This window comes from Vigna angularis, chromosome 5, assembly GCF_016808095.1.
Source record: "Vigna angularis cultivar LongXiaoDou No.4 chromosome 5, ASM1680809v1, whole genome shotgun sequence".
NCBI lineage: Eukaryota > Viridiplantae > Streptophyta > Magnoliopsida > Fabales > Fabaceae > Vigna > Vigna angularis.
The window spans coordinates 6,739,109-6,761,857 of NC_068974.1; the positions used below are offsets into that span (position 1 = coordinate 6,739,109).

The 22,749-nt window shown below is 36.0% G+C and overlaps 1 protein-coding gene across 4 annotated transcripts; it reads left to right on the forward strand.

Annotated features, from left to right (window-relative positions):
• Nucleotides 1-5,276: 5,276 nt before the first annotated feature.
• On the forward strand, nt 5,277-15,113 carry LOC108318758 (probable ubiquitin-conjugating enzyme E2 26). Of its 4 annotated transcripts, none has more exons than XM_052877903.1 (8): nt 5,277-5,740; nt 7,038-7,178; nt 7,268-8,305; nt 8,387-8,450; nt 8,829-8,968; nt 9,064-9,375; nt 10,012-10,109; nt 14,620-15,113. In XM_052877903.1, exons 1-8 carry the CDS (start codon nt 5,669-5,671, stop codon nt 14,693-14,695), a joined length of 1,941 nt encoding a protein of 646 aa, XP_052733863.1. In that variant the 5' UTR covers nt 5,277-5,668; the 3' UTR covers nt 14,696-15,113. The 4 variants fall into 4 exon arrangements, with proteins under 4 accessions (XP_052733863.1, XP_052733862.1, XP_052733864.1 ...); XM_052877904.1 differs by lacking the exon at nt 10,012-10,109 and having other exon boundaries at nt 5,282-5,740; nt 7,268-7,613; nt 7,791-8,305; XM_052877906.1 differs by lacking the exon at nt 10,012-10,109 and having other exon boundaries at nt 5,283-5,740; nt 7,268-7,613; nt 7,836-8,305.
• The last annotated feature ends 7,636 nt before the right edge of the window (nt 15,114-22,749 follow it).

Genomic DNA, 22,749 nt, shown 5'->3' on the forward strand with positions numbered 1-22,749 from the left:
TGGCAGCAACTTACAAGGCTCAAATTGCCCTACACTAGATTTTTTATACCTTCTTTTATCAACTTCGCAACAAAAGGCATATTTTCTTCATAACTTATGATCAATTCAAAGAGTTTAACTCTTGACCTAAAGATAGTCCTTTCTTCAAAGGGGAGTGTAATGGTGGTGTAATAGAACAACAAGACTTTACACAGGAACCTACACCACAACTTCCAGAGCTAGAACCAAAACAACAAACTCAACAACTTGAGCAGTAATCGAAGCCTGAAATTGAGGAGGAAAATGTTGTTGTAGATTTGAATATAGAAAGAGAGGAGGCTAAATGAACTAAACAAGTAGAGGAAGAAGTAGTTGATGAACTGATTAGGAGCACGAAGCTGATTAGGAGCCCGAAGCTGATGAGGAAACAAAAAAAGAGGAGGAGTTTTTTCACATAATCTCCTCGATAGGCCCAAATTTCTGAACCCTACCAAACCAAGTTTCTTTTTTTAAAAAAAATTATGCAATTTTAATTTCAAGAACTTGTTATTTTACTGCAACTGTTTTTAAATTCCTTGCATGATGTTTATTTTGATAACACGATTAAAAGTGAGTAAGCAAGTTAGAATAAGATGTACATAAATTTTAAAGTGTGCCACGGTAGTGAACATCTTTTGAAACAAAGATTGGAACATGATTCGAAACCAATGGAAGCCTACTCCTGGAATTACAACTTCGAAAAACAAAACTTTTAAATGAGCTTGATTTTGACATAGTCAAGAGGGAGTAGCACCTTAGAGTCTTTCCTATGATGAGAGTGAGAAATCAAATTTTCAAATTGAGAGTGTAAGAGCCTAAACAGGTTGTACACAAAAAACTCATGTGTAGAAACTACTTACTGGATCTTGTGCCACATCTTAGAAGAAACAAAACTTAACCAACATGAAAAGGATCAAGGCCATTTTTTATAGTAAACTCTAAAAAGCTAGAGCTAAAAACCATACCTATAATATTTATTGTTGAATCATTTTAGCACCAAGGCCTTTTAAACATACCCCCTTACCCAAAAAAAAATTATATCCACCTTCTTACTAGAACAAGATGAGAAATTCAATGTTGTTTGATCCTTGGAAATAGAAAGGAGGCTAGATAGAAGTCACAATTAGAAAATCATAAACAAGAGACCTGGAATTTAGAAACTTAAAAAAACATATTTAAATAAACACTAGCTGAAAAATAGAAAAAAAGAACAAGATAAAAAACAATACATGTGAGAAAAATGAAATAGTAATAGGCTTGAGAAATTGAAAAAACAATCTATCAAGGCCTCAAGAAAAGCTAAAAAGGAAAAGGATAAACTCATTGTACATTATTAGTTGGTCATGTTTTTTCTTAGTGAGCTTTGTTTATTATTAAAAAACCATGAAATCCTTTGTAAGGCAGACACATTACAAGCCTATAAAAGTCCTTAATGATCCATGGAAGTTTGGTGTAGGAAGCATTCGCAAGATGAGGATGAAGGTCTGGAAAGAGAAAAATATCATTGTGATGAGTGAAACACTATACATGAGAGGATTTCTCTTGCATAAACAGAGATCACATCTACAAACTCTGCATTGACTCTAAGATTTCAAAACTACACTATGATTTTTGAAAATGGATGAAACATTTATGCTTTTCTATATTGCACTGTCTAAAGAGGAAGCAACCATTGTGCTTAGTTCATGAACCAACCTTTTGTTTGTACATACACCTGATAATTTAGATTTTAAAATATTGTTAAAGGGAAAACAAGGTTTAATGTTAGGGGTCTTGATAAATGCCCTCTATTAGTTAATTTTAATGTTTAATTAACACTTATCTTGTTTCAGTTAATTTAAATGTTTAATTAACAGTTATCTTGTTTTAGTTAATTTCAATGTTTAATTAAAACTTATCTTGTTATAATTCTATGTAAAATCCATGTTTATCACCCTAATTTTACTTATTTTGTAGGTAAAGAAGAAATTAGAGAGTCAAAGTTAAATTTTGAAGAAAAATAGAGAAATTCAAGCACTTTTCAAGTAATATGACACAACACCGCTACAACACTAAATGACACAAAAAGAAAACCCAACATGGAAGGTTTCCTCAAGCCTTGACTTGAGGCTCAAGCCATGGAAAATATGTCATCATGAAGTAATCTCAGGAAGGCTCTAGCCAAGGAATGCACAACTTAAGCCTAGGAGGAAACCTCACGGCTGAAGCCATGAACCACCGCTTGATCCATGTTGTTAGGGTCTATAAATAACATTATTTCATATCTATTTTGAGAGAGTTGTTTGGGACTTTTTTAGAAGACTTTTAGAGAAACTTAGAGAGAGATGCTAGAGAGTCTCCTCATTAACATCCTTTGTTCTTATTATAACATATTTATAGGATTAGGTGATGAAATTTCTTCCTTGTTATAACTTCTTTCTACCATTTATGAAGAGCTAAATCTCCTATGGGTTAGAGTGAGATGTAACTACTTTGAACTCCCTTGTATTCGGTACTATCTTTCGTTTATGAATGTTTGCTTTTGATTCAAAGTTTGTTAATTGATTTATACTTAACGTTGGATGAATTGACCACTCATCGTACTTCACTTGCTTAAGATTCAGTTGAAACTAGTCTTAAGTTGTGGTATAATTAGTTATCTTGTGGGCTTCTATATGATAGAAATAAATCTTGGGTTGTAGTTGGAGATAAAGTCTTGATCTTAATGCAGGTGACCTATTCATGCAATCCCTAAGGAACCATACTAAAGGGTGGTTATCTTAGGCTCTAGGTGTCAAGGATGAACCTAGAGTTACACCTAAGCAAACTCCCAAGACTTGATCATTTGTAGCTTCATATCTAATAGTAAATCTGATGTAAGAGAGGGAAACATTGTGAAGTCAAACTCCAACACAGTTCAATCATCTAAAAGTCACTCATATAGTAATCCACATTATTTTCCAACTCATTTTATAACATTTTCACCAATACAAATATGTTTTCAACACATTTCAAACACAATCACTGTTTTATAAAAATCAAGATAGTTTAAACATTATATTCTCCGCCAAATCCTCGTGGATACGACACTTGTTATGCTACAAGTACCCATTATACTTGCTGGTGTATTTTGAGTTGCACACCACGAAACAAACATGTGCACATATCAAATGTTGTAGGAGGTAAAGTTGATTATTAAAGTTTTCCTCGTAGTATACTAGGTGTTAGTGATGAGTCAACATGTTATTGTTTATTTAATCCTAAAATGAAGAGAATTGTGAATAGTAAATACATATTGTTCAAAGAAGAGCATAATTGGGATTAAGGTTGAAATTATAAGAAATCAAAATTGAATTGATGTTGGGTGATGATGAACTCCATAGTGATGATAGTGAGAAGGAGAATAATGATGAGAATAATAGAAATTGGTTTGAGGAAGACATGGAGCTCGAGAGTGATGGTGAAAATAATGAAGGTAATGGAGTTAGAAATGAAATGGAAGACTTTGTTAGTGGTGAAGGATTAAGTGAAGAAGAAGAAAAAGAGATAACAAGGTACATAGTCCAAAGGTATATATGAAAAAAAGGGAAAGAGCACAAGAATTAAAAGTTACATAAAGCTTTGTATGGTTTAAGACAAACACTAAGAGCTTGGTTTAGTTGTATAGAGGCACAATTCATGCATAATGACTTTAAAAAATTACCAAGTGAATAAATCTTATTCATAAAAAGAGGCACTGAAGATAACATATTAATTGTCAACATCTATGTTGATGATCTATTTTATAATAACAATGATATGAGTATGATTACTTTCAAGAAATGTATGACACATGTTTTTGATATGACTGATTTAAGAAATATGAGATTCTCTTTCGACATTGAGATCTTTGATTGAATATTGTGAATGCTGTCAAATATTTTATCAACCAATGATGAGAAAGGGAAATACTTTGTAGATCAAAGACTGCAAGAGAATCTCTTGAAGATTGAAGCCGCAACACATTATATTTGAAATTCAGAATTGTTGAATGACTAAAAAAGAAAGAAGAAATAATTCAGAGGAACTAATGTATTCTGAATGCAATATCAAGAACTTCCAAATGAAGAAAGAAAAAGATTTTGAAGATATTCTCAATGGAATATGCATCACTAGTTAAAAAGACACAATGCGACTCTAAGTACCAAGATCTAGATTATGAAAATAAGAAGAATGCGAAAGAAACTGAAATGTTAAAACATTATCATATTAGGAGGAAAGAAAACAGAGAATACTATGTGAGCATTAGAGTTATATTCCTCTTTGTATAGAGTGATATTGGGTTGTGTGTAAACCATTGTAAATCCTTCACCAAGTGAAGTTATACCCTATGCGTGAGAGATTATTTTGATGTCATTGTGAGTTCTCTATCTTAGGAGGAGATTAAGAAAGGATGCTTGGAGATGTTAATACTCGTTGTAACCTAGAGAGGTTTATACTCGTGTTTCTTGGAGAGATTGATACCTAGAGTGATTTATACTCATTATAATTTGGAAAGGTTGATACTTGTATAAGGTATTTGATAAGTGAATTTCTTAAACAGGTAGCTTAAGAGACTAGACGTAGTTTCAGGTGGAAGTAAAACAATATAAATCCTTGTGTGCATTCTGCTTTGGTTTACTCATTAATTTATTGATAATATTATGTTTGCATGAAATGATTTTAGATGTTTATAGACTATTCATATTCTTCTAAAGCAATCTTGCACCAATAAATGAAATAAATTTTTAATGCTCTAAAGTTGTTTCTATTTCTATTTAATAAATCCTGTTTCATAACAGTTTGTTTTGAATTATCACATTATGTAGACATATTTTTATTTATTTTGTTTTGACTAGCCTATTTATAGTAACAAAATAACTCAATTTTGCACAAGTACATAGGTATCTCTATACTTTTAAAAATTAAATAAAAGAAATTAGAAATTAAAATAAATCATAGACCTAATTAGACCTAAGTTTACTTATAAGTTGTTAATATCATCCCAAGTCAATAAATTTAACACTTTTCTTTAATAATTAAAACTATTGATGATAATAATAAACATTTATATAATCAACAATAATTCCTTTTTATAAAAAATATTAAAATATATTAGTTTCATTAAAGATTTTAATTTCAATTAATAAAAAGTTAAATATTTCAATTTCCAGTGTTGGTTTGGAAAAGGTGGCCAAAGTCCATTGTGAATTAGAATATTTATTTCGCGAGTTCTTTCTACGAAAGCTCATCAACCCAAAAAAAAAAAAGAAAGAAAAAATGCGCACACACATATAAATTACACACACCCACACTCGTTGTTCGTTGCTGGCCATGTCAATGTTCATGACAAGGCGCGAACCCCCTTCGATAAGAACCTTTCTCCTGCCTCTCCGCTCTTCACATTGGATCATTTCCTATTCTCTCTCCTCTTGCGTTTTCTCCCTTTTGTTTCTCTCTCTTCTCTCTCTTCAAACGCACCGTTTCGCATTTCCATCGCACGATCCACCAGCATTCTTCTCACTCCACTTCCCAGTAATAACCCCTTCCGCACTCACTCCCTCAAAATTCGCGACTCTGCCGATTCTCTGCATTGAAACGCCGTCGTTATCTTCGACTGTGTTCCCGTTTCCGAAGCTGTTTTGATCGAGAGATGGACCCCGGCTTCGTCGAGATTCCACCTCCGGTGACTAGCAACACTCCCAATTCGATGAAGCCGGAAGAGGTGTGTAACTATATAACTATATGATTGTATAAATATATATCTCAGTGTCTATGTATCATCACTAATTTTTTTCTTTAATTTAATTTGGTTTTGTTTTTTTGGAAATTGTTTTATGTAGCCCGAGCTCTGGCTAAATTCTTGAAGTTTTTGTTCTGATATGAGGTTTTGAATGATGATCGTTTTGGTTGATCAATTTGGGTTTCATGACGCTTTTTATTTCCTAAAGGCTTTATTTTTTTAGTTTTGCGATGGCATGCATTTGATGGAGTTCGAGTTTTCTCGGATTGCGTGCTACGAGCTTCGTTTATTGATGTTTGGTTTCAGGAGGGGTATAGTTTCTTGATTTTAACATTGTAAATTTTGTGTGTTTTTTGGTTTGTAATGTTGTTTTTGCGAAAAAGAAAACATTTTTGGCTCTCATTTTGTTTCATTTTTTCAGTTTAGCCTCCGGAGTGTAATCATTTTTAGTCAGGTTGGGAAATTGTTTTTATCAGCCCAAGTTGGTCCTTTCTGTACGTTTTTTCACCGACAATCTTGATTTTGGACGATGTGACAAACATTAATTTGATATCGTATGTTCATGTGTTACCAAGTTAACCAACTTTTGAGATTTTGGGTTTTTTTCCTAATGGTTGCGCTCTTGTTACCAAGATTAGCTGACGTTTTAGGAGTTTTTGGCACAATGGTTGGTGATTTAGCTAATATTTAATTTCACTGTGTTCGTGATCATATCTGCTTTCTCTTCTGTATTTTTTTAGTGACGCTTCAGAAAAACTAAAAAGATAAGAATTTTGACTGAATTATGCTATTGTTGGAAGGAATAAATTGGTTTGGTTGCTCAACAAACGAAGAATTAACAAGCTTGCCAAATAATTTGATATAAAAAGGTTTTTCTGTGTAGCGTTTTCATTCTTTTCTTTTGTTCCCCTGAAACTTTTCTGGTATTGTTACATATAAAGCTATGTTCATATTTAAATTTGGGTTCTTTTCTGTTAACATATTGTAATTGCAATTCCTAATTGTATAGTTGTTTCTTGTCCAGTTGTATCATTGCTGGGAATATCTTAACATGCTGAATTGCTGATTAATTCTTTTTTATAACATCAGAAATTTTGAACAGTGCTTTATTTCCTAATTTTGACTGAGATATGCAAGTTGACTGAATTAATTGAATTTACATACACTTCAATAACAACTTTTCCCCTTTTATATAGTTTTCTTTTTTTGTTTTTCTAGATTCAATTATGACTATGGGATTTATATAGATTTGTATATTAATTGTATTTTACTTTTGTAGGCCATAAGGCATGATGTGATTGACATAGATGACGACAATGATTCTACTGAATTAGTATTAGTTGGTGATAAAGTTGGTAAAATTGACAAGGGGAAGGCGATAGCAACAGTTCATGATGATTATGGTGATCATCAAAATATGGTATACGACTTACCGTTTCTCACAAATGGTTGTTGTTATCTTTTCCAACAATGTGAAAGACTCAAATTTTGCTGGAAATCTCTTTTCAGGAATTGTTAGATGATGATGTTATGGATAAATCTGGATCAGGTGATGGGCACAATGCTGACAGTTCATGTGATGATGATGACTACTCTGATTTGTTTTCGGATGATTACATTGATGCAGACCAATCTGCTTTAATACAGAATCATTTTGATAATGTGGATATACCTCCCGGAATTGAGGTACCTATTCCTTGGATGGCAGATCTAGGTTTGAAGAAAACTAACAATCATTCGTTGTCTCCTTGGTCTCATACCATGTCTGGTGCTTACGTTTCTCAAGTGACTGATTCATCTCAGCATTTGTTAACATTAGAGCCTTCTAACCTTGAAACTCAAGGACCTTCTGCAGGTAATTCTAATTTGCAAGTTAAAATGAATACTATTATTCAGCACCCTTCTGGAGTAGAGTTATCTTCCCCTCTGGTAAAATGCCTGAATAAGAAGAAATCAAATGCCTCAAAACACAGGAGGCATAAGCCAAAGTTGGCATTTGGAATGAAGTCATCTAAATCTAATTTATTTACAGGACCTTCTGAAAGTAAAAAGAAGGCTAACATTTTTTATGCTCCAGCTAGCAACATCTTTGTAGACAATTTTGAGGCCAAGAAACTGCCAAATGCAAGTGAGGTACCACATTGGGGACATTTTGGAAATTCTAAGACAGCAGATGGAAGTAAAACTTTGAATCATTCAAATTTTGTTGGATCTTCTTTTCATTTTCCTGGAGCTGGATTTAATAATGATATGTGGTCGAAGAAAGATCTTCATTTTCAGCCACTCTCTAGTTATACTGTTAAATCAAGTTTTGTTGGTCCCTTTGTTCCTTTTAGTGCTGCTCCGGAGCCCTTGTTTGATAACTCTAGGGTTCATTATCCTGTGGGAGATGGAAATAATGGAGCAGCTGCCGAAAGTGCTGTTGCTACAATATCCGATGAAGCCAGAGATGAAATTTTGAGGAAATTTCAAAACTTTAAACAATTTGACACTATTGAAAACACTTCAGACCATTACTTTCTTAATGCTAGCTGTTCCATGAAACAGGTAACAGTTTAATGCATTCCTTTCTTTTTTCAGTTTTAATATTAATTATTTAGGCTTCATGTCAATTTATTTCCTGAACAGGTTTCACAGAAATGTGCTAAAAGACTCCAGGAAGAGTGGAAGTCATTGGAGAAGGATTTGCCGGGTGAGAGTTTGTTTAGTATTCCTGTAATAATGCCTAAAATAATTTCCACCAAGTCACTCTGTATTTTATTAAATTGATTTCTTTTCAAGCTGATGGATCTTATGGTATGATTGTGATTGTTATTAATATGATAAGGGTACTTATTGTCATACAAAAGGACCATTTGCATGGTTTCATTGTTTTAATAAACACATACACACGCGCACTTATGAAACAATGATACATTGTTTCCGTTCATGGAGTCCAGATACAATTTTAGTCTGAATCTGGAAGTTAACATGGCTATATATTATGTTTTGAATGATTATGAGCAATATGTGGCATGCTTTTCGGGAAATCCCTTGCTGTTTCTTTGACACTTGATTTTATCTTGATCAGATTCAATATTTGTCAGAGTTTATGAATCAAGAATAGATCTTTTGAGGGCAGTAATTATTGGAGCAGAGGGAACACCTTATCATGATGGCCTTTTCTTTTTTGATTTTTTCTTCCCAAGTAGCTATCCCACTGTACCCCCGGTCAGTGATTGAGGATACTGTATCTGAACTACACATTTTTTCATGTTCACATTTTTCTTTTTTCAAATCTAACCAAGGGGCATTTTTCAATGCAGGACGTCCACTACCACTCTTGTGGGCTTCGGCTCAACCCAAATTTATATAGTTCTGGCAAAGTTTGCCTTAGTCTACTTAACACCTGGTCTGGCCATGAGAATGAGAAGTGGCAACCAGGTGTTTCAACAATTTTACAGGTTCTGGTCTCTATACAGGGTCTAATCCTGAATTCAGAGCCATACTATAATGAGCCTGGATTTTCCCATCTAATGGGTTCTAAAGAGGGTGCATTTAATTCCTTGCATTACAATGAGAACACATTCATCCTATCATTGAGGACAATGGAGTATATCATGAGAAGACCTCCAAAGGTTTGATTCTTGAAATATCTTGTTTCATTTTTGCGTATATTAAACAATTTTTATCGTTTGAGAAAGTGTACCTTGTCATGTTCACTCATACCTTATTGCACACTGATGGAATGTCTTATCACGTGAATCCCATATTTCATGCATTGCACACTTTATTGTATAGTTATTTGGGAACAACGTGGTGCATTAATGTATTATTTATCCGTTCAACAGCATACCCATATTCACTTAAGATATGTTCACTGCTGTTACTAATGAAAAAGTTGACCTGGGCCACGCTGATCAGTATACAACTGGGCCTAATCTGTCAAAGGATGTAGGATGTTGGGCCCATTAGAGACAAAAAGGCTCCCCAAGTAGTTGAAGAAATACTGCTGATGTTATATTTCCCATAATTTTGTTTTGCTGTGAACTGTGGTTCACAACCTGGTATATTCAGTGGGATGGGCAATTGCTTCAGTAGTGAAGAATTTGTTGGATTTCTCTTATTCTTTTAGGACCTTCCTTTGCTTGATAGACGTTTTCTCATTTATCCTTCATCAGTATCAATTGGTTCTTTCATTGATGTCTCATGCCTCCAAAAAATGATGAACTGCTTCATTAAAGTATTGCCCTGACGTTGTGATGCAAACACAGTTCAAGGAACACTGTCACAGTGTTCAAGTGGAGATGGCTATCATGATCAGATTCTTCAGCAATCTCCCAATGCAGGTGGTCCTCGACTACTGCACACTGTGAGTCCACCGAAGATGCACCTTCTAGCCTTTGATGGCTCTGAACGACTTGCCTGCTTTTTTCAAGCTGAATAGTATTTTGCTCTTATACACACTTCTCTTCATGAACTTATTACATTTCTTCCCTTCTTTGTGTAGGGACATACTCTTGCATAGTATTAGTGGATGTTTTCTAATCATCAGATCATCAATTGGGATGCCTTTCTCTGCTTTGTGGAGCTATGTTTTTGATATAGGACTTTGTATAGTCGGCTACTCTGTTTTTCTTTTGTAGTTGTTAGAAATGGTTAATAGTTATTTCTAAATAGGGAAGTGATGTTCTGACTTACTAATTCATATTCATTTATAAAAATTCCAAAATCTCTCCTAATTCAGTATAGTTTGGAATCCAGTCTTCCCTTAGAATCCCAAATTCTTTAAATTCTGAGTAATTCCTTCTCCTAGAATTGTCTACATCAGTGGTATCAAACAAATTTAATGGCTTTTCAAGGTGCACAGTTCCAGCTTTCTATTGTCTGTCATCCTCAAACGGATGGACAAATTAAACTGAGGTTGTTAATAGATGTTTGGAAACCTTCTTAAGATGCATGCTGCAATGTTCCTCAGGATTGGTCAAAGTGGTTAGCTTTGGCTGAGTGGTGGTATAATACCACTTATCATAGTATGTTAGGTACTTGGGTTTGGAACCTAACAAGAACACACTCAGAAGATAAAAACAGTAATGGAAGAATGGGATTTTCTATTATTCACCATAAAAGAATCCTCTTTACAAAGAATGGGTTGGGAGCATAACCTCCCTGGTTGAGAGCATAACCTTCCTCTACAGGCTAAAGACCTGACTTTACACAAAATACACTCGATCCCCTCTATAGAGTTACAAGAGCTCTATTTATAGCAGCTCTGACCCGTTGCCCTTTTTACAACTGACACCCGCACACCCTTAACTCCTAAACCCAATCTATCTATCATCCTAGATCCTAACATTACACCCCGCTGCAGAACAACCTTGTCCTCAAGGTTGGAATTGTAAGATTTGATCTCCTAACTCCTCTTCATCATCGTGTAATGAATGGAACCCTCTGGCAACTGCCCTCCAATTCAGGTATGGAGGTTTGGGTAGTGGCAATTCCTCCTCCAATGACTTCCATTCTTCTTGGATTTTATTAGCTTCTAGCATTCTGGTCACCTCTTTTCTAGAATCATAAGCCCTGAGGAAATGGTCTTCGATGTCTTTCAAAGCTTCAAAAAGTTCTCTCCCCTCGGCAGGTGCATCAAGAACGACAAGGCCCTTTTTTTGTTCGCTGGTCCACCTCTTCACAAAATCCTGCCTGTGTCAAGGGCTAGTTCTCATCCAAGCACCGCCACATGTGCCACATCTGTTCAACCTCCGTCGTCGCTGCCGTCTCGTTTTCTCTGGTGAAGTTAGGGGTTTTGTGCGCATCGAGGAGCGCGACCCATCCTTGGTTGTCGTTGCCTCATTCTCCTCCACATGCAACGTCATGCACGACTTCTCTACGATCAGCTTCCAATGTGTATTTGTCACGCGCCACCTTTCCGGTGTGGAAATTACACTGTGACACTGCCATTCGTCTTGCCGAAGCCTCCTGAGTGCATTTTTGTCCTTATTTCTTAGTTTTGGTGGTTGTAACTCAGACCTAGGGTTTTCTCCTTTGGTTGTTTTGGAACCCAAAGTCCTTCAAATCTCTTTTTCATCATTGTTTGACTCACCGAATCATGTTGAGTCCATATACGTCCTTGGTTCCTGATTTCAAAGTCAGTAGACCGCGCCACTTTGTCACTTTTTTCTTCATTCGTTATTGGTCACTTTCTCCTTGGGCTTGAGTCTAGTTTGTTTAGCCCGTGGTTCTTGTGATACAGTGCTAAGTATCACCATTTGGGAGTAGTTCAGCACAAAACCTTTGGACCTCCAACCTATCTTTCGCCTTTAATGTCATCATAAGTCTCAATCTTTGTTCCTCGAATCTGTCATCCTTACAGTTCTCAACACAATCCAACCATGGTTCCTAGTGGTGCTTTGATGAATAAAGGAGACCATTATGACATTCTACTTTCTCAGTTTCCGTCATTCGCCATGTGTTGGAAGTCCCACATCGACTAGAGATAAGGCTAATTCATACTTTATAAGTGGGTGCAAACCTCACCTTACAAGCCGGTTTTGTGGGGTTGAGTTAGGCTTAAGGAGGCAATCCAGATCCATTGGTCGCCAGACTAAACTGTGGTGGTGGTCGATGGCAAGCATTAGCGGACGGCGTCGGAATGACAAGAAATAGAGGTTGTTGGTGACAAACTTATGTGGATAGCTCATGGAAAATTAGTGCCAACGGTAAACAGCACCAGACAGTGACAAACGACGCTCGATAGCGGCAAACAGTGCCAGACAGCGACAAAAAGTGCCGGACAATTGCAGACATCAACTAGGCACTGCTCATTGAGGTATTCAAGAAAAGATGAAATTTTTAAGGTCGCCGGTGGCAGTGACCATGGGCCACCGGCGGCAAAGGCAGAAAAGATTCAGACAACCTGACACTGATACCATGTTAGAAGTAGATTTTAAGCCTAACTCAACCCCACAAAACTGGCTTGTAAGGTGAGGTTTGCACCTCACTTATATATTATAAATTGGCCTTATCTCTAGTCGATGTGAGACTTGCAACACACCTCCTTCACGCCAAGGTATAGACATCTCGTGCGTGATAGTAAAAATTGGGTGGTCCGATAACGGCCCGACAACGGGTGGAATGGAAATGCCCAATAAACAAGAAATATTGCTAGCATAGGCTTTAATCATGGCTCTGATACCATATTAGAAAGTGAGTTTTTAAGCCTAACTCAACCCACAAAACCGGCTTGTAGGGTGAGGTATCTCTAGTCAATGTGGGACTTCCAACATCTTCCATCCACCTTTTCCTACCCAGTCTTCATTCTAATTGTAAGACCGTTCGGCCAATTACTGAGAGACCGTTTGGACTATAAGGGCTCACGGGCAAGCTTCTTTCTGGGTAACGATGTTCTGGACTATAAGGGCTCCCACAATGGAAGCACAACCCCTCTTCCCTCCTCTTGACGTACTCGGGGTAAGGCAAATTTCTCTCTCCTCTTCCACGACCGTCGCTCATGGTGCTACTCCTAGCTCGGGACACTATTGTTCCCTGAGGAGCTTCCCTTCGTGTCGTCGCCGTATTCTCTGCTACTCCCGATCGTCCTAGACCTGGTTTAAACGGTTCCGATCTCGCTACGGTGCCAATCCCACCTTGATATCGCCCCCACGACTGGTAGCTCTTGGTTCTGATTCCTCTTGTCGTTCGCACGCCTTGACTCGCCTCCTCCACATCTCGCGCAACCTCCATCGCTATTAATAAATCTCGGGGATTATGCGGTCGAATTTGACTTCGAACTTCCCCTTGCAGACCCGCGGAAAAATACTCAAGGAGCTGATCCTCCTTCACTCCCTTCGTTTGCGCCACTAACATCTCAAAATCCTGGATATACTCATCGACGGTGCTCTTTTGTTTGACCGCCACTAACCTCTCGAACATTGTTCCTCTGTCGCGACCTCCAAACCTCCTTATTAGAGCTTCCCGCAAACCTTCCCATGTTGGCGCCTGAGTTTTCTCTTTCCAGAAGTGGAACCAGTAGCTCGCGCTCCCTTCCATGCAGACGTACACCAATCAGAGTTTTTCCCTTTCTGTCGCCTTCTAGATCTCAAAATTTCTCTACGCGAGAAATCCAACCCAGCGGATCGATTCCTTCGAAGGTTGGTAACTCGATCCTCTTCACCCAGTTTGGTTGCGCGCTACTCAGATCTTCTAAGTATTCGCCTTCTCTTCGTCCTCCTCTGCTTCCATTCACCGAACCTTGACTTCCCTCTCGATGGCTCTCGTCATTTCGCCCTCTTTCTCCAAACATTTGCATAAATTCTTTAAGCTCTTGACGTAAGCCCATTGTCTCCGCCTTCAATCCATCTACCGTCATCTCAATAGTCTCCATTCGTCCCTCGATCACATTCAACCTTCCCTCCATTCTTCCTTCCAACGCATTTAATTTCCCCTCCATCTCACTCCTGTCTCACTGATCCGGCAGGTCGGACCAAATTAATAGGTTTCTGGATTGAAAACCTATCTAAGATGCACTCACTTACACTAACAACCAGAAAAGTAAGTATAAACTGTATATTTTCTATATTTCAATATCGTATCTGCACACTCAACAACCTCCAAGAGAGTCAAATACTCTCCCCTCCACAGGATAAACGTGATCCTGTCTTTACATTAACAATTCAAAAGTGTCTAAAAACAAAATACAACAGCTCTTTTATAGGAGCTTTATTTCCCGCCCAAATTCCTAATGCAGTTATAACTACCTAGCGCTTCTCCCCCGCTTTTTGTGTGTGTATGTATTTATGTGTGTATGTTTTGCAAATTACGTTTTAGTTGTAACTGTTTTTTTTTTGGTTAAAATATTGGACCATTGAGGTTATTTTTTGTTTCAGAATTTTGAGGACTTCGTGGCTGGGCAATTCTGCAGTCGAGCTCATGATATTCTGGTGGCATGCAAAGCATACATAGATGGTGCTCAAGTAGGTTGTTTGACCAAAGGTGGGGTGCAGGATGTTGATCAAGGTGACAAGAGCTGCTCCAATCAGTTTAGGACATCTTTATCTGCACATGTGGACGTGCTTGTTAGAGAGTTTACGAAAATTGGAGCTAAGGACTGTGACAAAGTATTTCCATCAGCAAAGGAGAAAACTCCGTTGGATGAAATGCCCGAGGTTGCTGCAATTCCTGATAAAAAATTTCGAGACATGATGAAGTCTTAGAATATATTACATTTTGTCTATAGCTTAATATAGATGATAGCATGTATGATTGAGTTAAATCGAACTCATTACTGATTATAGCAATGGTTGCACATAGTTCTGGATATTGTTTATAGTTGCAGACGATTCTTATAATCCATAGAATGTCATAAAAACCTTCTTTGTTTTATGCTGGCTTATGTTTTTTTCGTTGCTTATTTGTTGCCTCCTAGTATTTTGGAGTACCAGCATATGTGGCAGTGAATAAAAGATTCTAAAAACAAAAAGTGCTGAAGTATCGTCCTCACAATGTATGATAGACTACGCATTCAAAGAGATAGATGCTTTTTAGTTTATTTATCTTAGACACTGAACAAATTTGCACCAGAAATCAAGAGGACTGTTAGGTCGTTATGATCTTAATAAGACTACCATTTTTCTGGCATTCAATCCTCTTCTGAGAAAAATGCTACAGATAGCATGAGTAAAGAATAATGTTCACATTCTGCAGCCCAATGACATGGCAAATAAAAGGAGAGCATTATGCCTTGTCATGAAGTGGTAGTAAAAAGAAAGAAGCTATAAAGGTAGTAGAAGTATCGGAATTTGAAGTTGTGATAGATAAATCTGAGATACTTGCCAATTAATCTGAAGTTTTGGTCAGCAAACCTGAGATCATGATCAGAAAATCTGAGGTAATGATCATAGCACAATAGGTGACACAAGTTGTAATAAGTGAAGACAAGATACCTTATGAAGAATAGTTTTGTGCAGTAGAAGAATGTTAAGCACAATGTATAGAACAAATAACTGCAAACATTGTCACGATGATCCTATACCCAGTTGCTGAAAACCTTAAATCCTACCATTAATCTCTCAACCTCCACTTTCATTACAACAATGATGCACTCTAAATATGATGATAGAAAAACATATAAGAAAGAATCAGATAGAAACATGCATATAGGGAAAAATCATATAAAAGTATACATATAGGATAAAACATATAGAAATAGAAACGTGCATATATAGGGAAAAATCATATAAAAGTATACATATAGGATCAAAACATATAGAAGAAAATTATGTTTGTTGTTTGCATTTTTTCTGTATTACTTAATATTGATTCTTCGTATCTACATTACATGGTCATTTTGATCTGAATGTACTTCTATTAAATTGCTATTATGATATTGTAGTTTTGATAATTGTGGAAAAAGCTATGACATTGTGCTATAGGGAATGTTCTTGAACGATGCTAGGTCAACCTACAAGCAAAGATTTAAGAAGTGTCTTTGTAGAAGACAACCTAAGAGAGCTTAGAGAAAGTGAGATTGCAATTTGGAAAAGTTTCACTAACATTCATTTCCATGTTGCCTTTAGAAGAGGACGAGCTCTCTTTTGATAGGAGAAGGAGAACTCTTTAGAAAGAAATGAATTACATGTATCTACAAAAGGTTCTTTGCATTTCAAAAGGTCTTAAAAGCTTCCTTTGTCCAAGGGGAGCGGATGATGCTAAAATGTGGCGTTAATGATGGTCCAAGGCCCAAATGTGTTGTTAATCCTCTTAAACTTGTGCTAATCTACTTTGGTAATATAATCAACACTAAAACAAATTTCTTGACTCAAATACAAGGCCTAAAAGAAAGATATATGTTAGCAAAATGACGAAAGCATAGAATTTTATATGATGCCCAAATCAAGTCTCAAAAACTCACTCTGCAAGAAGATCATTATGAAAACTTGTATTATTTGTGAAAAGCTTTTGTAATAAGTAGATTCTTGTATAGGACTTAGAGTAGCTTTTTGTTTCCATGTACTATATGCTTTAATATGTCTTCGGATTCAAAAATGCTCCACAATAATCGATTAGTTACTTAGGTAATCGATTATCACAGAGAAGTTTTATAAAATGCTAAAAACTCATTTTGGCTTTGGGAAAATCAATTACCAGGAATGGATAATCGATTAAAACTTACAATAATTAATATTAGAGTTTTTTTAGCACATTTTTGGTTGTTATACATTCATTAAATGCATAATCGATTACCTAAATGGGATAATCGATTATCACAACAAGAAATGTCTAACAATAGATCTTTAGAGGTGTCATCGAGTGAAGTCTTTATAAAGATATTTTAGACTCTCATTCTAACACATAACTGGACGTTTTTTTTAACAAAACTGAAGTGAGAACTAGGGTTTTTGTAACCTTGTGAAATAGTTAAAGAGCGAGAACTTTCATTGTAGGTGTGATTGAGTGTTGTTGTTGTTGTTGTTAAGTGAAGCTTGTCATCCTTTGTGAAGCATTCAGAGGAGGTGTTCATCCCTTGTGGTGTTAAGGGAAAGTGAGTATCATCTCTTCTTGGAACAAGAGAGATGTTTTTTAAACCTTAAACTTGTTTTTCCATGTCATTGTAAAGTTTATTGGTTTTATGACAGTGAAACATTGATCTGTATGTGGGATTAGCAACTGGACATAGGATTCTTGTGATTCGAACTAGTATAAAATTATTTGTGCAATTTCCTTCTTCCTTTACTCTATTTTATTTATTTAAATTATCTGCTAAATAAGATAAAATTGAGAGAAAAGTTTAAAAGGCACACATTTGCGAAAAGAAACCAATTCACTCCCCTCTTAGTTTATTTTTAACACACTAATCATTTCGTTGCACCGCTTTGACAATATATACCAGTTTTACAAAGGTTTTTAAGAGAAAGAAAGAGACTAATAAGTAATCCTCCACAAAAGTAGAGTTCTTTGAGGTCCATCTTCCTCTTCCATCCTCTTTGCCATTACCCTAATGAGAGATTCAATGGGTCCTCTATGACTTACCTTCACTCCAAGCAAAAAGACTCTTCTTCTCTTCTTATTACCACACTACTCCTAGCTCTCGCTTCTTTGTAGAATCTAATAATCTTTTCTCCTCTCCACTCATGGTTGTTCTCGTGGTCGTCTCTAACCCTTAATAACACCTCCTATTTATACTCCACAATAAGCCCTAGTCTACCATACCCTAGGCCTATTAGTCCATAAAAAGCTAAAAACAGAGAAACCTATTCTACCCTTCCTACTTTACTAGCTAGGGTTTGAACCATGTGTTCCATACCACACACCAATGCATCTTGCCACTCCAACTAACTCTCTTGGTTATCAATACCATGTAAAAAGTACAATTTTATATACACTTAAACACCTCACATTATCACACAATAAATAAAAAAAATCAATAAGAACACATATTTCATGCATACATGAAAATTAAATTCATAACTTCACACAACAAGCCACCTACATACATAAACATATTATCCTTTATTAACAAATACTTCATATATTCTCATTATTAAAAATTTTCTAGGTCTTAGACATACTGGTAAGAACACTTCTACATTTTAATTTTTGAATTGACAGATCCGATTTGTTTTGATCATATTGGCCATTCTTGTACAATTTGACATTAATCAGAACAACCAATCCAGAACAGTAAATTTAACATTGGGCAATCTGCAACACAAACAATACTTATCTGATCAAGCAATCTAGAATACAAACATCTTTACTGAATTGATCATTCCAGTTATTATTCCTAGATTTGATTAATAATTTCCATAATGACTATAATAAGATTTTAGACTTATCATATGCCTCTATGGAGTTCAAAATCTAAGAGGTTTACAACTTTTGACCTCTATTTCTTTTTAAAAAAAATCATGCTTGTAACATGTTACTTCTTTCAAGCTCTTAATATTGTCAACAACTTACTTGTGAGTCTGTTCTAAGTACAATATTCATTGGTTGCAACTTGATTTTCTTAACCTTTTGTTTCATTTTTAAATATTAGTTAGTTATCCATGTTCATCTCTCTTTTGGTATCCGAAGTAGGAATTTCGTTTGTATCCTAACAATCCTTCCCTACAACGAAATTATCAACAAGTACACCATGGTCTGCACTACGCATCTCTTGCTCTCCACCTTCCATGATTATCTGGGTGTCTGTCATCTGCCACTGGTCAAAGTTTCACCTTACCATAGAGGGACATACTCATCTAAGCTAGTAACCAAGACTAACAATCGACTCTGATACCAATTGTAGGAAGGGTCAACACACACAAAGGTCTCCATACTAGTAAGATATTGTCTACTCTAGGGCAAGCCCTCACGGATTCACTTTTGGTACCATTACAAAAGTCCTCTTACTAATGAAGGTATTTTATGTGTACATAAATCCATGTTCATCTCTTATTCTTATCTGATGCGGGACTTTTGTTTGTATCCTAACAATCCTCCCTTACAGGTAGAGAGTGGTGTCAATCCCTGAAGTGGTTGGCCTCAGATCTAATTGGTGTTTTGTCTCCTAGTGAACATCCTCCTCTATAATCCTAACAAGTGATATTAGAGCCAAGTTAGGCTTAGATGAGTACAATAGTCCCTGTATCAAAAGTCTTTCTAGAAAAGGGTTTCAGGTAAGCATGTTCTGTTAAGATGAACGACGGTACGAAAAGGGGTACTCGTGGTTAGAAATTATTCCGCTAGAGGGGGAGTGTACCAATGTGGAAGGGAATCAACCTTAAAGGGGGAAATTGTTAGAATTCTAAGTGTGAGTCTAAGTCCCACATTGGCTAGAAATAAGAAAGTGGAGTGTCATATAAGTGTGAAGACCCATTAACCTATTGCCTTAATATTTTGGGTAAAGAGTGGTGTCAATCTCTTATGTGGTTGGGCTCATATCTCATTGGTGTCGTATCTACCAACTGAACCTCCTCCTTTATAAACCGAACAAATAGTATCAAAGCCAAGTTAGGCTTAGATGAGTACAATGGTCCATGTATCGAAAGTCTTCATAGCAAAAGGATTTCAAGTAATCGTGTCCCATTAAGATGAACGAAGATTCGAAAAGGGGTACTCGTGATTGGAAATGCTTCCGCTGGAGGGGGAGTGTTCCAATGTGGAAGGGACTCAGCCTTGAAGGGTTGATATTGTTAGAATTCCAAGTGTGAGTCTAAGTCCCATATTAGGTAGAAATGAGAAAGTGAAGTATCATATAAGGGTGAAGACCCATTAACCTGTTGCCTTAAGGTTTTTGGTAGAGAGTAATGACAATCCCTTTTGTAGTTGAGCTTAGATCTTATTGGTGTCGTATCTCCCTAATGAACCTACTCCTCTATTAACCTAATAAGTCGTATCAGAGCCAGGTTAGGCTTAGATGAGTACAATGGTCCTTGTATCAAATGTCTTCCTAGAAAAATGTTTCAGGTAAGCGTGTCCTGTTAAGATGAACAATGATATGAAAAGGGGTACTCATGATTGGAAATGCTTCCGCTGAAGGGGGGAGTGTACCAGTGTGAAAGGGACTCACCCTTGAAGGGGCAGAATTTTAGAATTCCAAGTGTGAGTCTAAGTCCCACATTGGGTAAAACTGAGAAAGTGGAGTACCATATAAGGGTGAAAATTCATTAACCTATTACCTTAAGGTTTTTGGTAGAGAGTGGTGTCAATCCCTTATGTGGTTGGACTCAGATCTCATTAGTGTTGTATCTCCCTAGTGAACTTCCTCCTCTATAAACCTAACATACTTAGCCTTATTGTTCAAAGGCATGGACTAGAACATGTCTTGGTCACAATCATCTTCATGAGTATCAATCATGATATCCCATTTTGTAATGATTTTCTACAACTGATCATGTGGATTTCAAATACATCTTCATCCTATCTTTCTATTAAGGAAAGTTTTCTCTAAGAAAGGTGGGAGGCCTTGAGAGAGATGCTCCTTTTTTGATCAATTTCTATTCCATTCCTACCATGCCTACCATACATATTGAATCCATTTTGTGATCAATTGATATACTTTCACTAAGCAAGTGTTGTTTGAACGTCGCCCACTCCAAACTGAAACAACCTAATTATTATTTGAATAATTGGTTAGATCCTCAAGTATTATTTGGAATCTAATAAGTTATAGCTAAAAACTCGAAGTATTGTTTAGACCACAACTACTTCTCATTATACCACTAAATGTTATTTCAAATACAATCACTCTTGACTATGACATTAAGGTTATACCAAGGAAGTGATCTAAAAGATCCAAGGGTTTCTCAAAAGAGAAGTTCACTAGTGCAAAAATAGCGTATAACGTCACGCGTTCAACGTCCAACCATTGAATATCCAGCCTTAAAATTGACCGGTGACATTTTTGTAAATAAATGCAATTATTAGACGTCATTTAAAATTATAATTCGACGTCAATTTGTTATATTGGGTAAATTTTGCGAAAATACTTGGCGCGAAGGTGAAAATGTATTTACGCATGACGTCGAATTCCCTAGAATTAGACGTCAAAAGGATATAAAACGTCGAATGCCTCAGCGTTAGACATTAAAAGGTTAGTGAATTCAATAAAAATTTAAGCGGGAGATTGAAAATTCATTCACTTAATCTTAGCGCGTGATACCCTCTTCTCTGCTCAAATTTTTCTTGAACAAAGTTTGACAACCATCACATGTAATTTTTCTTTCATTTGAAATGCATGTTAATTAACTACTTTAGGTATGATTTTTGTTTGTTTTGACCGATTATTTTCGTGTTATTTTCCTTCATAGGCGCATTCTGCTTTCTCTCTTACTGGTAGCAATACTTCATTTCGACGAACCCATCTTTGAAGGTTAGTTTTCGTTTTCATTTTGAAGAACTTATTTGTTGAACTTGTTTGTTGTTGTTGTTTGGTTGAACCTGTTTGTTGTGGTTGTTTGATTGAACTTGTTTATTATTTGTTATTGTTGGTTGTTGTTGATACTACAATACACGTTCATAGTTCATGCTTTATAAAATACCAAAAACTAAAATTTGTTGTTTTTCTACTTTTCAGGTCTCGTAGAGTTGTAAAAAAGGATCACAATTATTTAAAAAACAAAAAAAATTGATTAACGTCAAATATTGACAAAATTCGACGTTAATTTGCTTTATTGTGAACGTCGAATTGTTCTATGTTCGACGTCAATTTAACGTCTCCCGATATGACGTCGACCTCGAATTCAACGTGAAAGGCCAAAAAACACCAATATTATACGGTATTTTTGTACTAGTAGTTACGTCTTATGATGAATACAAAGGTTATACACTCTTCTAAATAGCTATGGAACATAAGTAGTGTTCTTTTGAAGCTTGGGGTACAAAAAGACTTAAGGCTTTAGGGTTAAGATTGGTAGTGTTTTGACTAGGGATGGGCAAAAATAACTAATTTGTACTGAACTATAGTTAATTACACTATATTATACTGAAATAAACTAATTCATTTTTACTAAAACTTAAATAAACTATTTTCTAGTTCAGTTTTGAAAAACTAAACTTATCTCATTTTTAGTTTAGTTAATTGTCTCAGAACTGTACTGTGGTTTTCCCATTCCTCCCTTATTTCCAATTATTCCTAAAACGTTGCCCTAGTTGCCCAAGCTCAATGCGGCGTTGCACACCATGACCCTAGTTTTGTTTTGTATGTGTCATCAATTAGGATTTGGTGAAAAAGGTGTTTGGTTGATGGGTTTGCCTAAAGTAGAGAATTCTGAGTTCGCGCAGATGAGATGATATTTGTATGGATGAATTATTTTATTATTTTTTGTTTGTACCAAATTAATATTATTGTGGCGTATATTAATTAATTATGGGAATTTTACTTTATATTGCTTTATTTTCTTCTGCAGTTTTTTGGTTTGTCTTTGGGAAGAGTTTAGTATTGATGTGTTGTCATAGGCTAATTGAACTTGGACTGTAGTTAATTGAACTGCAATATAGTGAACTAAAAACTAGTTAATTGAACTGTACTGCAG